The sequence below is a fragment of the Phaethon aethereus genome (genome assembly GCF_964289735.1).
Source record: "Phaethon aethereus genome assembly, chromosome: 10".
NCBI lineage: Eukaryota > Metazoa > Chordata > Aves > Phaethontiformes > Phaethontidae > Phaethon > Phaethon aethereus.
Genome location: NC_138586.1, coordinates 8,146,922 through 8,160,616, shown reverse-complemented (window position 1 = coordinate 8,160,616; position 13,695 = coordinate 8,146,922). Strand labels below are relative to the sequence as shown.

General features: G+C 49.3%; 1 protein-coding gene across 1 annotated transcript in view; it reads right to left on the bottom strand.

Moving 5' to 3' along the window:
* Positions 1-9,890, bottom strand: part of NRK (Nik related kinase) — a gene marked incomplete at its 3' end in the record, with an annotated part of 106,861 nt that extends 96,971 nt beyond the window's left edge. Inside the window, exons 1-2 of the mRNA XM_082004220.1 lie at positions 8,384-9,890; positions 3,565-3,630 (exon numbers count right to left, since the gene is read on the bottom strand). Of these exons, the coding sequence (XP_081860346.1) occupies positions 3,565-3,630; positions 8,384-8,989 (672 nt within the window). The 5' untranslated portion in view covers positions 8,990-9,890. The remainder of the gene's footprint in view (positions 1-3,564; positions 3,631-8,383) is intronic.
* Positions 9,891-13,695: the final 3,805 nt, after the last annotated feature.

Here is a 13,695-nt window from a genome sequence, read left to right as displayed (position 1 = left end):
ATCTCAAACAACACTCGATTCCAGCTTCCCCAGGCAGCCTGTAAGCGGGGGTTCCAAGGCACCGCGGCTGCAGCCCAGGGAAGAAGCAAAATGCAAGAACTTGCGGGTGACACCTTCAGCAATCTTGCTTCCTCCCAGATGATACCAGCAGTTATGCAAGGCAAAACATTGCTCTGCCTTGTCTGAAGGTCCTTACTGATCAACAGCTCTAAAAAAAAACCCCCAAAACACCAGCCCTCATATTTTGGAGGGCAACCCCACATCCCCCGCACAGTCTTTGTGGTCCCTGGCCTTGAGGGTTCCCAGGAAGATGGACAGCCCTTCCAAAAAGCAGCACATGGGAAGTTCAGAAGCTTCTCTTTCCCATATGCATTCAATTGCAATGGTGCAGAGACTGGACACAATCTGACCTTCAGCACTTCAAAGTTCAGGAAACAAAGGCATGAAAGAGCGAACACTCATTGCTTCTCCAGCCACCACCAAATGGTACTTCCAACTGCCTTCGGAGAAGACTCTCTGCTACCACCTTCCATGACATTATTCAGAATCACCTCTTACACAGTATTGTTTCTCAGATTTCAGCTCCTGGAAGCCAGCAATTAACTGAAAAACTCATTTTTCATTTCAAGAGATAACAAAGTCTAAGTTTCATGACTTCTGGGTACCATCTGATTTTTTAATATCCAATTCATACTTTCCAAAAGACTGAAGTTGCTAGTACTGGCATATTTATGTCCTACTACTTTGTAAATTGTCAAAAAATCTGCTAGTTTTTAGTCAGTTATTATATGCAAATCCGAACTTTATAACATTTCTAGACAGCTCTAGCATTATCATGGCTACAATTTATACCCCTTCCATTGCATTTAAAAAGACACTGAACTGGAACTCGTCTGGAATAATTCAGTATGAACAATACTCTCCTTCAATAAATCTGTTAAACATTGTTTTCCAAATCTAATGATGAATCCTCTAAATTTTATTTTCATTTTTGTGGAGCTGCATATATTAAAACATATAGCATTATGAATCATCTTCACAGCCAACCAAGCAATTTAGTAATCTTGGACACGGTTTATTTAGCCTGAAATAAGCTTTGCTTCGATTATGTGCAAACTACTATGTATATCTATTTCTGAATGTATGGAAGATTCTGACACCTCCAGAGAATAAAAACGTGCTCTAATGACATGAGCGCACTATGTGGGTAACTGCAATTACTTTATAACTTAAATATTTATGATCACAAGCCTATACTAGACAAACTACAAAATTATTCCAGCATTCCCTAATTCACTCCATCCATCCTAGCATTGTATAGATCGAAGGACATATTACACAGCAGTGAAGAAGAAAAGTGAATACCACAGCCTAACTTGTAACGGTCACTTCAGAAGCAGTTGTTCCTTCAGAGAAAACAGATATCTGCTCTGCTTGCCAGGTCAGCACAAGGGAGATGCCACCTGAGTACATTCAGTTGGTGCTCAGCATCTTCTGGAGAGGTGTCTCCAAACACACACTGGAGCTTCGGACTCAGTGAAAACTGTTCACAACGGAGACCAAGCTGACTGCCTGCAGTTTGGAGCACGCGTTTCGTATCTGCCCACCTCAGCTGTCATCATCTGTCTTCTTCAGCCGCATGGCTTACTGTCATCCTCCCGCATAGAGCGGCTCAATCCCCTAAGCAAGCCTCAGCAAAACACCCTACGTTACAGTGATCACATGTATTCGTACGAACAAAACCTTTGTTGTGGGTGTCCTTGCACAGAGCCAGGGTTACACACAGTCCATCATCCCTGCATCGCGCGACGCGTGTGCACGAAGCTTCCCCTCGGCGCCCTCAGCCTTGCGAGGCCCTGTCCCTCAGTGCCTTGCTTAGATGTTGCAGTTAGTCCAAGTGCAGAACGAGCCCAGACTCGAATCACCCATTATCCAGAGCTGACGGACCCTGGTCTCTCGCACGCTCAGTGGACAGCGTCCTTTGGGTACAATTTTTGTCATTGTCAATATTTGTTACGCATCGTGGCAGCTAACATTCTAGTGAACCACACGATAGCTCAAAACATTCTCTTTTGCAGCAGAGAAGCAAACTGTGTTTCTCCTTCCTGATTCTGCCATGATTAAGCAGCTGATTCACTCTCAGCATCCTTAAATAGGACTAGATTGAAATTTTTTCTCTCCCAATATAAAGTAAATCCAGGCATGAAAAGAAAGGCAACTATTTCAGAGGCCACTTGGGAGCTTGAGGATCTGTTTACAGGTAGTAAGCTCTGTGATTACACTGACAACAGCACCCCCGAACGTCTCCTGGCTTCTAATCTGTCCAGGGGAACCCCAGAGCCTCTATTTTTAGTTTAGTAGTACTGACCTCAGTATCTCAGTGACAATCTCAGAAACAAGACGGACTTAATCACAGCAACAAAGAATTACATGAGAAAGATCCTGCTTCTGACATAAAAATAAATTTTAAAAAATGTAGTATGGGAAAGCAGAAACTCCCCAGAACTGCTTCTGTAGAGGATTTTCCAGAATCTTTGCAAGAGTATCCATAGCTTCAAAGGGAAACCAAAACGCAATCACAGCACATCTGCCACCAGAGGATGGACGCGGACACGTAACACGCATTCAGTGTCCTGGAACTGGGGGAAGACGAACAGTCCTCCTGCATTCCTGCACTGGGTCCCCCTCTGCATTCTTCCTGCAACAGGGGATCAATGCAGAAAGAGCCTGCACTGATAAAAAGACGTGTCACGCAGGCGCTTGTCAGCGGTGGGATCTGAGGGAGAAGCAAGACCAGACGGCTTCCTCCAGCGCCGTTACGCTTCTGCTGTGCCTCCAAGGGTTCAGCAGCATGGCCTTTTCCTTCCTCCGTCTTCTTTCTCCAAATGGGAGCAACACAGACTCTTTTCATGACCTTCTCATGTCTATTTTCTCCTCTTAGATCATTCTTCGGAAAGGCCTCACAATGAAAGAACACTTTTCGAGGCTAGTTCTTATAACTTAGTAAAGGTGTGCACTGCATAGTGTACATGGCATGTTATGGCGGACACCATTTAATTGCTGTAGTTTCTTGACTGGTAGCTCTGCTTCGATATTGCAGTGACAAAGGCAATAACGGAAATAAAGAAGTTCATAGCCCGTCTGCAGAGCAGGGTTAATTACCCCTCTGTCTTGAAGAGTACTGCTGGTTTAGTCTTAGCTGAGCCCTCCACTCAGTCCAGGCCAAAAACTTAGCCATCACTGATGTTAATGTGTGCCAGCCTCCTATTATCTTCTCTTCTTCAAAATTATTTAATCACAGGATGGAAAAAACAGGGCAGAGGGAAGTCAGTACGAAAGCCAACACACTTAATCTGACCTGTGGCAGCAGAGACATGAAAACAGGGCAGAAGGAAGAGGCACAGAGTTTCACAGGTTACACCATTTTGCACTACACAGAAAAGACAGCAAGATAAAATGGGCTATTACTGGAACAATATTGTCCACCTTAAGTGGTGTTCATTTCTGCTTTAGGAAAAACAGCTTTATCAAGAATAGCATCATAAATGAAAGAGGCATCCAAACCTTATAGACTTGTCCATATGTCCCATTTCCAACAACCTGCACCAGTTCAAATATCCCTGCAGGGTCCTGCAAAAAGCAGAAGAAATAACATTATTTGCAGCAAAGCAATCACTTCATAACGGAGCATAACTGTACACAATCAAAATGAAAACGTCTGTGACGCATCTCCTAATGATCTGTGTTACAAACTAAAGAGGAAATAGCCAAACAACAGCATAAGAAGTTAATTAATATTAAAGCTTTCAGTCAAGTTGCTCAAAACTCTATACACTAAACAACTCAATGAGGATCTGTACCATGGCAATACGACAGATACAATAGACGGACCTGTGTGAAGAATACAAGAATTCAACAGATTCAGCTTAGCAATAGGAATAAACTCCAGGCTTCCTAAGCCTTAAAACACTGAGCTGGCCTAGAGGCTGAGCTGCTGTCTTCTGCTATGAAACACGTACCACTAGCAACGTAAGAAAGGAAAGAACCTAAACCATAGAATTGAAAAAATACTATATAAAGCACCTGAGCCCAATTACCTTACAAAAGGGAAAGGTACCATCCCAGGCAATCTTAACACTACAGGTAGGCTGAGAATGCTCAATCGTCCTGCTCTGCAAACGTAATGAGGTGAATTGGACTAGTGTATCGAAGTCTTGGCTTTGAACCCAAACCAGATTGCTGTTAATTTACATGAAAGATCCACATGTCAAGTGACCAGCATGCCACACCACATAAGCCAACTTTCGTCCTACTGATTTAGCACACGTTGCTCTAAAACCAACCACTGCAGATGTCCTTCTCCAATAATGAGATGCTGCAGCCTCTCAGATACAGGAAGACCATCTTGCTGCAAGGCACGGGCAAGTAAATGTTTGCTCCTGCATGACTGAGCGCATTAAGAAATCTATTGTTTCGGTTAAAACTTACTTGAGAGATTTATGTAAAAACATTAACAACTCAAGAGACCAGTTTCTTGGTTTCTGGCTGAGCCATTCATCAGTCAGCTCATTTCTTGGGATGATATCATTGAGAGATTTATATAAAATATTATTAACTCCATGTGTCAGTTTTACCACATCTGTTTCAGCAATCTGTTATGTCAGTTGATGCCTATTGGTACTGTTGAGGGATGCGATACAGAAAAACATTATCTCAGAAGCACAATTTCTATGACCCTAGTTGAAAAACATCCTGGTTTTAGGGTAACAAGCTACTTCTCCACTCCATTTATATGTTATTCTTTTAATATAAATAATGTTTTCTTCATACCTGATACAGAAACATTTACTTAGGCAAAATCCCAGTGGGAACATACAGGCTTTTTTCTGAGCAGCTTCTGCCTTTACTGGCACAACTGTCACAATCAATGGCAATAGCTTTCACTGTCAGAGCAACACAGCACAGACTTCCACAACTGAAAGTACTCATGAGTTGCTTTGGTTTTGCCTTTAAGTTAAATGAGTTTTAATCTTACACTTCCTACACTGTCAACCTCACAAGACCTTTTTTTTTTTTTAACTAATGAACAATGCATAAACCAGACCAACTCACTTTTGACCCACGCACAGGCCAGTCTGTGTCATTTCTTTTCTGTCTCTTATTTTTGAGACAAGGTAGTAAGGCACGGACTTCTAGACTTCAACCCCAATTCCAAAAGCCCTCACACAAAAGGAAATCAATGAGACCACTCACGCATGGAGCTAAGCACAGGCATAGGAATGCTTGCAACACTGGGATCTTTGCAAAGCGCTTTGCTTCCTTCTCATTTCTTCACTTTTAATTTCCACTAGTCTTGGATATAAACGAGCCATAAACTTTGCTTCAGCAGAGCTGAAGTCCACAACAATCCGTTGCCACTGCTAAAGTGGCAAGCGGGTGCTACAAACCTCTGCCTCACATGCGACCTCCCACAGAGCTGCGCCTTGGGTCGCCCACGGGCCGTGCCGTAAAACACGCAGCGGATCTCTGCCGAACTCTTCTGGACAAGGGCCTCCGCGCACAAAACCTACCGTCCCCCTCCGCGGGAAGCACGAGCAGCACGCCGTTTCCACACCTCTTCTGCGGAAGGTAGCACGGCTGAATTCAGAGGTGTTCATAGTGCGCAGAAACCCGGAGGAACTTAAACTGCATTTTCAAGTCGGAGTTTGCAAATGTCCCTCGCACTTAAACACATGCTGTCCTCACTCTTCTTCAAGCTTATTTATTATGCAAATATAATAATTTAATATGCCTCAAAATCAGCCTCTGTCTCTCCCTCCAATCAATTTCATTCTAATTTAGCATCCTAATAGCTTGCTTCTAAAGGTTTCAGATACTCTAGGAAAAACCCAAACAATTAGCTAAATAAATGTTAGCATTGACTTTAATATAGCAAAAATCCTACCCTGTCCTTGCCAGCCAATTGAGCATTAACATCTCAGGCCTCGGCAGCTGAGTGCAGCTTGGCCATCTCTCTTCTTATAATCAGGACACTGTAGTGAACTCAGCCTTGTTAAGAGTCATAACAGATATTAATCTGGGCTCTGACTTTGGTCCTTGGACTGCCCTTGTTTCCTTGGATATCAGGACTGCGTCGTTCCCTGGCATTCTTCACAATGGGCCGACTTCTTAATTATCTTGGAGTTAGGTATCATCTTTGATGTAGTGCTTCCTCTCCGCTACCATCTGAGCCCCGTGGTCCATCTAACCCTTCACCAGCCAGCCCCTGCCAAATTGCTGGGTTCACTTTGACAGACACCAAAATCCTGGCCTGAACGTTCATCACTTTAAGGTTAATTACTCTAATGCACTGTACCATATGGTGGCCTTCTTGCTTTCCTGCAAGTCATCTGCAGAGTACTCAAAGGGCGAGAACAGGACCACTGACCCAGAGGCACCCAGGCCACTTCCATCTCCTCTGCAAGGCAGAATGGAAACCAATGTACGCACAAGAGCCCGACCGAAATGCGCTTTCCACAATCTCTGCAGCTAAACAAGATACAGGTGTCTGAAGCTCAAGTTCTTCTACAGCCTCTGCACCTTGACACGTAATGCAGAGATCAGAGGCCTTTTAACCTGACCGCCCTGATGAACCCAGGGCGGAAGCACCCCAAAAAGATGCTCCCGCAATGTTTGGAAACTGCAGCCCAAACCACCTCCTTCCAGGAGAAGGGGAAAGCCCTGGCGAGCACCCATTCCGAGGGGAGCAAGGCCAGCTCGTGCCGTTTGAAAACGACCCCGATCCCAGTTGTGCCTCGCCACTGGCGTCCGTGACCGCCGCGAGGCTGGTGGGAACCCAGCGCCAGGCAGCTGCCCCCGACCCCGGGAGCACCCATGGCCCCGCAAGGGCAAAGCACCTGTCTGTACGTAATTTCTACAGCCCAGCCTCTCCCGCTGGCCATTTCCCGCTAAGCACAAACCCCAAACTAAGGCTGAGATGCGCTGAAGAGGTTTCGTCTGAAAGAGCCTGCTCGTCCCTTCACCTCCCGAGGCTGAAACTTGTCATGCTTAAGCCTCGGGGAGGTTTCTGCATCGGACGTCTTTGACACACAGCCTGCTGCCTGGTTTGCAGCAATGGTCTTCTTCAAACTTAACCCTGGTTTCTTATCATTTATTTAAGGAGGTAAGATTCATCTGCTAAAGCTCTAAAGAAGAACTCCCATTATTTTGTCTTACTGCCTTTAGCAGAGGCAGGTTAAACTTCTGCTTGCCTAGCCAGGACCCTTGTGCCATCTTCACAAACTTTACTGTCTCTGCTGCCTTTCTTCTTTCTGCGTCTGGTCTGGAACACTCTCCTTCCCATGTGATTATTGCAAAGGCTTCTCCCAGCCCTCTTTTTTTTTTTTCTCTGATATTTTTAGCAAGTAGCTTGCTTCAGTTTCACTGTCTGAGGCTGACTGCTTTTCGCCCAATTGAACTCTTCTCTTCTTCTGGGGAGAGTGCCCCAGAAAAAGTGTGCCTCGGTTGGACTGGGGTGAGAGGTGTTCAGCTAAGTGGAAGTAAGGGGCACCATACACAACCCTGTTAACTGTTTGTGGATGTGAAACACTAACAGTGTGGCTTTTAACGCGGCTGAAGTTTGGATTATGTTATAAACCTAAAAATGCAAGAGCATAATGATACAAATTCGCAGCAAACTAGGCAAATGCTGCCTTTTTTAGCTTCAGGGAAGGAAAGAAAAAAAAAGAAGAAAGAAAAGAAAAGCCCAAACCTCAACAAAACCCCACAAAAGCCAAAACCCCACGCACATCTTTTCTTCCAGAAAATCCTCATTTCTCATTTGTTTTCTCTCCGCAGCTTCACAGCATTCACATCACCCTTCGGAGCGCTCGCAGGAAGTTTATTATTTTGGGAGGGGAGCGAACCTCTCCGGTGAAAGGCTCCCCGCAGGGCAGCGCGGCGCTCCCGTGGGACGGTCCCGGGGAGGGCGAGCCGAAGCCAAGAGCTCTCAGCCCGCCGCGCCCGCGGAGCCCGCGCCCCGCGGCCACCTCCCTCAGCATCTGCCGCTCCTCCGGCGCGCGTACGGCATCGCCCTGCTGCCCACGCCACGCTGTCCCACGGCCACCGCACGCCGCACAGGCGCCCTGCAGCGCCGGCGCCTCTCCCCACGCGCGGCAGAGCGAAATCCCCTCGGATAAGCGGGGTGGAAATAAAAAAAAACCTTGAACATGGGGCGAAGCCTTTGCACACCCCAGCGGTGAGGCTGCAGCGGCGAGCGGCAGCCCCAAGCCCAGGCGCTGTCACCGCCCGCAGGACGCCCGCGACGGCGGGAACGAAGGGGGCCCGCCGCAGCCCCCACGCGGGGCAGCCCCCACGCGGGACGCCCCCGCCCGCCCCTCCTTACCCGCAGCGCCGCCAGGTCGATGCCGTCCAGGCTGCGGGCGGCGCAGTCCCGGGCCATGGCGCCCCGCGCTAACGGTCCCGCGGCGGCGCCGGGAGGCGGGCGACCCCCCCGCTGCGCGGGCGCGGGGGCAACCCCGGGCCGGGCGGCCGCCGGCGGGCAACTTTCGCGGAGACGGTTCCTCGGGAAAAGTTTGCGAGGAAGTGACGTGACGTGCCGCGCCGGCGGGGGGTCGGGGCCACCTGCCGCCGGCGCCCGCCACGCGCTCCTCACGCCCCCCCCACACCGCGCGCGCGCTCCCGGGTGAGCCGGCGTGTGCGCGCGCCGCCCCACGCGCGCGGCCCCGAGCTGGTGGTGGAGCCGCGCGAGGCAGCGTAGGGGGAGGGTCGGGCCCTGCCCGAAACCTCGGACGCGCGGGACTGGGGCGGGGGGACACGGGGACGGGACCCTGCCGGCCCCGCGCTCCCACCCGCCACACAGAGCGCAGCCTGTGCCACGGGGCTGAAGGAAACCGCGGCAGCTGTTAAAAACAAACAAACAAAAAATGCTAAAAAAAACCCCCAAAAACCCACAAAACCACCCAAACTTAAAAAACCCAACGAACGACATTAAAAAAGAAGAATGAAGAAGGGAACGTGCGTGCGCACACTTCAAGAGCCTTTCCCTGAGGTGACGAGCACTGTGAACAGGAGCCCACAGGGACGACGGCGATGCTGCTCTCAGCCCTGGCCTCGGGGGCCCCCGGCCCCACAAGCAACCGGGGGCAAGCAGCAGCGGCGAGTCCCTCGCGGCACGGAGCAGGAGGGCAGCCCCATCCCAAAGTGCCGCAGCGACGGCGAGAAGGCAGCACGCTGTAATATCACACTCTGCTGCTCATCACAGTCTCTCTTGCCCTGTAATTATGGCCGCGGAAAGAACGCAGGGTGCAACTGTACCGTAGCGGGGTGGAAAGGACTCACGGGTATTTTTGGGCCTCGTATTTACCGACCAAAAAAAAAAAAAAAAAAATATCAGTGGAAATGCACATTGCTGAGAAAAAGTCCTTAAACATTCCTAAATGACGCTCAGGGTGGGATGTCGTCCCCTTGCAGAGAGCGAGCAAAGGGGCCCAAAATTCTCAATTGGTATTTTCACAATCACAGACATAAAATCAAGGCAAAGTGGTCAAAGCACCAGCACACCTCGGCGGACGCAACGCAGCAGTGTTGCAATGAAAGCATTTGGCAATTTCCTTGAAAGAAACGCTGATGCATCCCTCAACTTCAAAGTATTCTTTTAAAGCGGCCCACGCTGGCTACGTTATCTGCTAAAGCGACCCTGGCTTTTTGCTGGCCGGCTGTCTGTGGGCCCGTGCGTCGATGTGCTGCTAACAGATCTGAGGCCAGTCGCTGCATTAAAGCACAGGTTTGTTGCAGAACTAAAGGTGCGCGACGCAGCTATGCACGGCAGGGGCAGGAGTCCGCACGCAGTGATAGCCCAGCCCAAGCCCCTCGCTCTCCCCTGGGCAGCGTTTGGAAAATTCTGGCCCTCACGTCACCTTTGTCAAAGTTAAGCCACAGTTTTGCTCCCTATTACAGCCTTCCTGCCTCACATAAATCCGTCATTAGCCTTTCTGCTTCTGTTATTTCTCACAATCCCTCTTTATCTCTCCTCTAACCTTCGGGCTGTCCTTTGTCTCCTGCCACTTTCCACTTCCTTCCCGCTTCCCTGTGAGAACTGGTGTGAAACTCCCAGCTGTCATCTACCAAACACCCTCCTTCTTGCTCCATCTCTTAGATTCTTTGTTGAAATTAATCACAGAAGCATTAAAGTTGGAAAAGACCTTCAAGATCAAGTCCAACCGTTGATCTAGCACTGCCAAATCCACCACTAAACCATGTCCTGAAGTGCCACGTCTACACATTTTTTGAACACTTCCAGAGATGGTGACTCCACCACCTACCTGGGCAGCCTCTTCCAATGCTTGACCACTCTCTCAGTAAAGAAATTTTTCCTAATATCCAGCCTAAACCTCTCCCAGTTCAACTTAAGGCCATTTCCTCTCGTTCTGTCACTAGTTACTTGGGAGAAGAGGCCAACACCCACCTCACCATAACCCCCTTTCAGGTAGTTGTAGAGAGCGAGAAGGTCTCCCCTCAGCCTCCTCTTCTCCAGACTGAACAACCCCAGTTCCCTCAGCCGCTCCTCATAAGACTTGTGCTCCAGACCCCTCACCAGCTTCGTTGCCCTTCTCTGGACACACTCCAGCACCTCAGCGTCCTTCTTGTAGTGAGGGGCCCAAAACTGAACACAGGATTCGAGGTGCGGCCTCACCAGTGCCGAGTACAGGGGCACGATCACTTCCCTACTCCTGCTGGCCACACTATTTCTGATACAGGCCAGGATGCTGTTGGCCTTCTTGGCCACCTGGGCACACTGCCGGCTCATGTTCAGCCGGCTGTCAACCAGCACCCCCAGGTCCTTTTCTGCCGGGCAGCTCTCCAGCCACTCCTCCTCAAGCCTGTAGCGTTGCACGGGGTTGTTGTGACCCAAGTGCAGGACCCGGCACTTGGCCTTATTAAACCTCATACAGTTGATCTTGGCCCATCGATCCAGCCTGTCCAGATCCCTCTGCAGGGCTTTCCTGCCCTCGAGCAGATCAACACTCCCACCCAACTTGGTGTCATCTGCAAACTTAATGAGGGAACACTCGATCCCCTCATCCAGATCGTCAATAAAGATATTGAACAAGACCAGCCCCAAAACCGAGCCCTGGGGAACACCACTTGTGACCGGCTGCCAGCTGGGTTTAACTCTGTTCACCACAACTCTGTGGGCTTGGCCAGAATCCTCTCGCTTGCCTCTGGTGACTGCTCCAACCTGAGGATTAATTTTCACTTGACGGAAAGCTCTACCCAAAAATGATATGAAAAATCTGTTTTTAGAAGTATAATATGGCTTGCAGAATTTCTGCAGGCATGTCTCAGTATCTCTCTGCTACACACATTTACCACCACCTCTCATCATCGTCCCTCCATTGAACCCTGCCGCTGGTAGAGTTTCTGTGGACGCTCCAGTCCCACCCGCACTGTCGCGGGCAGAGCTCGCACGCGATTCTCCCCCCGCTGCCGAAGGCGGCAGCGCATCTTTTCCCCACCAAGGCCTTGCAGGGCGAAGAGAAGCAACAGCCGCTTTTGTCACCGATATTCACAGCAGATCCGTCGAGGGTGAAAACGCCACCAGGACAAGGCTGCTTTTTGGAGTAGCACCAGATTTACAAGCCCCGAGTTCACCACCAGGCTGGCGACTGGTTCTGTAGCAACAGAAACTGTGCTCCAAGCGTCGCCCGCGGCCTCATGCCCTGCTTCTGCTCCAGCCCTCCCCACAGCACCGCACAGGCACGGTGCCTGCGAGCAGGCTGTCGCACCGTGCTCTTCTGCACGGAGCCACGCGGCAGGATAACTCCTAGGAATCAGGGAATTCAGTGCCTTAGCGCAACCTGACGGTTAATAAACCAGAAACCCACTTTCTGCTTATCAGGAATAAAAAGTGAACAGGATCCCTTAAGTTCAATTTGAAAAAACAACAACAGAACAAACCCCAAAACCAAAACACAGCGAACGCGGGAGACAATTAAATGCTGCCAGTACAGCTTTCCCCTCCAACAGCCGTAGTCAAACCCCTGCAGCCAAACTCAGCAACCGCAGACCTGAACATAAAAACCTCTCAAAGGTCTAGGTGCGTGCAAAGGATGTTTTGTATGAAAAGGGAAGCGCAAGCGAGGAGGGGGAAGAGCTTCCTTTGTTTCAGCAGAGGAAATGCCATTGTACCCCAGAAGTACGGGGCTAATCCTGAGCTCTTCTGTCTGCACCCCCCCCACCTCAGATGTGGGTCCACAGCAGTACTTGCCCTGCCAGATGTGACACTCAAAGGAAGAGAGCGTTTAAAGTTGAGGCTCGAATTGACAGGCCGGCTCGTTTCCTTTAGCTTTGTTTATGCTGGGGTCTCAGCTACAGGTGTGGAGCTGACAGAGAAAAACACAAAAAGATAACTCGTAAGAGAACAGGATTTCCGCTCTGCGGGAAATAAACAGCTTCTTAAAATGTGGTTTCAGTCTGAATTGGACAAACTGACTCTTTTCAGCATTTCTTAGTTCTCTGATCTTTAAATTCTGAGAAATTATCATTCGGAAAAACCCGGGCACACGGGATCTTCTCAAAACAATCTGACGATGCTGCTCAGGGAACAGACATCCCCGCCACTTCCCTGGCTGCGGCGACAGCCAGGCCCAGCAGCCCTCGCCACGGCGGCGGCTCCGGAGCCAGCCCTCCGCGTACAGGATCCAAATCCCTGCTCTCCAACAGGGAGCTCAGACACCCCAAAGCTCCAGTTAGGCTGCCGCCTCTGCTGTAGGGGTAGGAGGCAACCCCCCTCCCTTCGAGCTTCCTGGGTCCCTCACGCCCAGCTGCACGGCAGAGCCGGAGCCCGACCCCGGCGTGCCGGCCTTTCCCAGGACTCCTCTCTGCAGCGGCTCCCCAGCACTTGCTCCAGAGTCCCATAGGATCCCTGTAAACACCAGCTTTCCTGGGCACCAAAACATTCCCCAAAAGGTTTATTTTGCTGGAAGTTTTCTCACCTTCTGTACGGAACCTGCATTCTGCCGGTGCCAGAGGTGCCTGATCGGACTGATGCAAACTCTTAACGCTCATTCATCAGCCCCTTTCTCCCAGAGTAAGAATCCTTTACAAAATTCCCCATGACTTTTGTTTTTTATATGAACTAGAGATTTTATGCATCTATTTAGTGTTGCTTTAGGGCACAACCCTTAGCTGCGAGGCAGCAAAGTGACACAAAAGTCCATGAAATCTGCTTGTAACTACAGACTTCACCCTGCCCTTCCAGAAGCTCTCCGGATTGCTCAAAAAAGGAAGGCCAATCTTTTTGCCTAATGCTTTCAGAAAACATTTTGTCCTCGTTTGGTTGCACCAGAACCAGAAGATTACCAGCTGTTAAACCCCGATTACAGGAGAGTCAATGGGTGGCAACAGCCAGCATGATATCAAGCCCAACATTTATCCATGAGTAGGGTCTCTTGGCTGCTGCTTGAATTCATTACTATTTACAGCATCATTCTGGAAGTGATTTATTGCTACTAAGGGCTTTTATGAAGTCCTGGAGTACAAAAAAAAATTAAAAAAAAAGAATCCTGATTTATTAGGCCAGCCACTAACTTGAAAGTTGTCCCCTTCCGTTTCCAATTATAGCATGGTTTAGTGCTGCGGGTGGCTTTGCTAGACTGTCAGGAACAAGATTACACATTAAAAAAAACTGTCTAG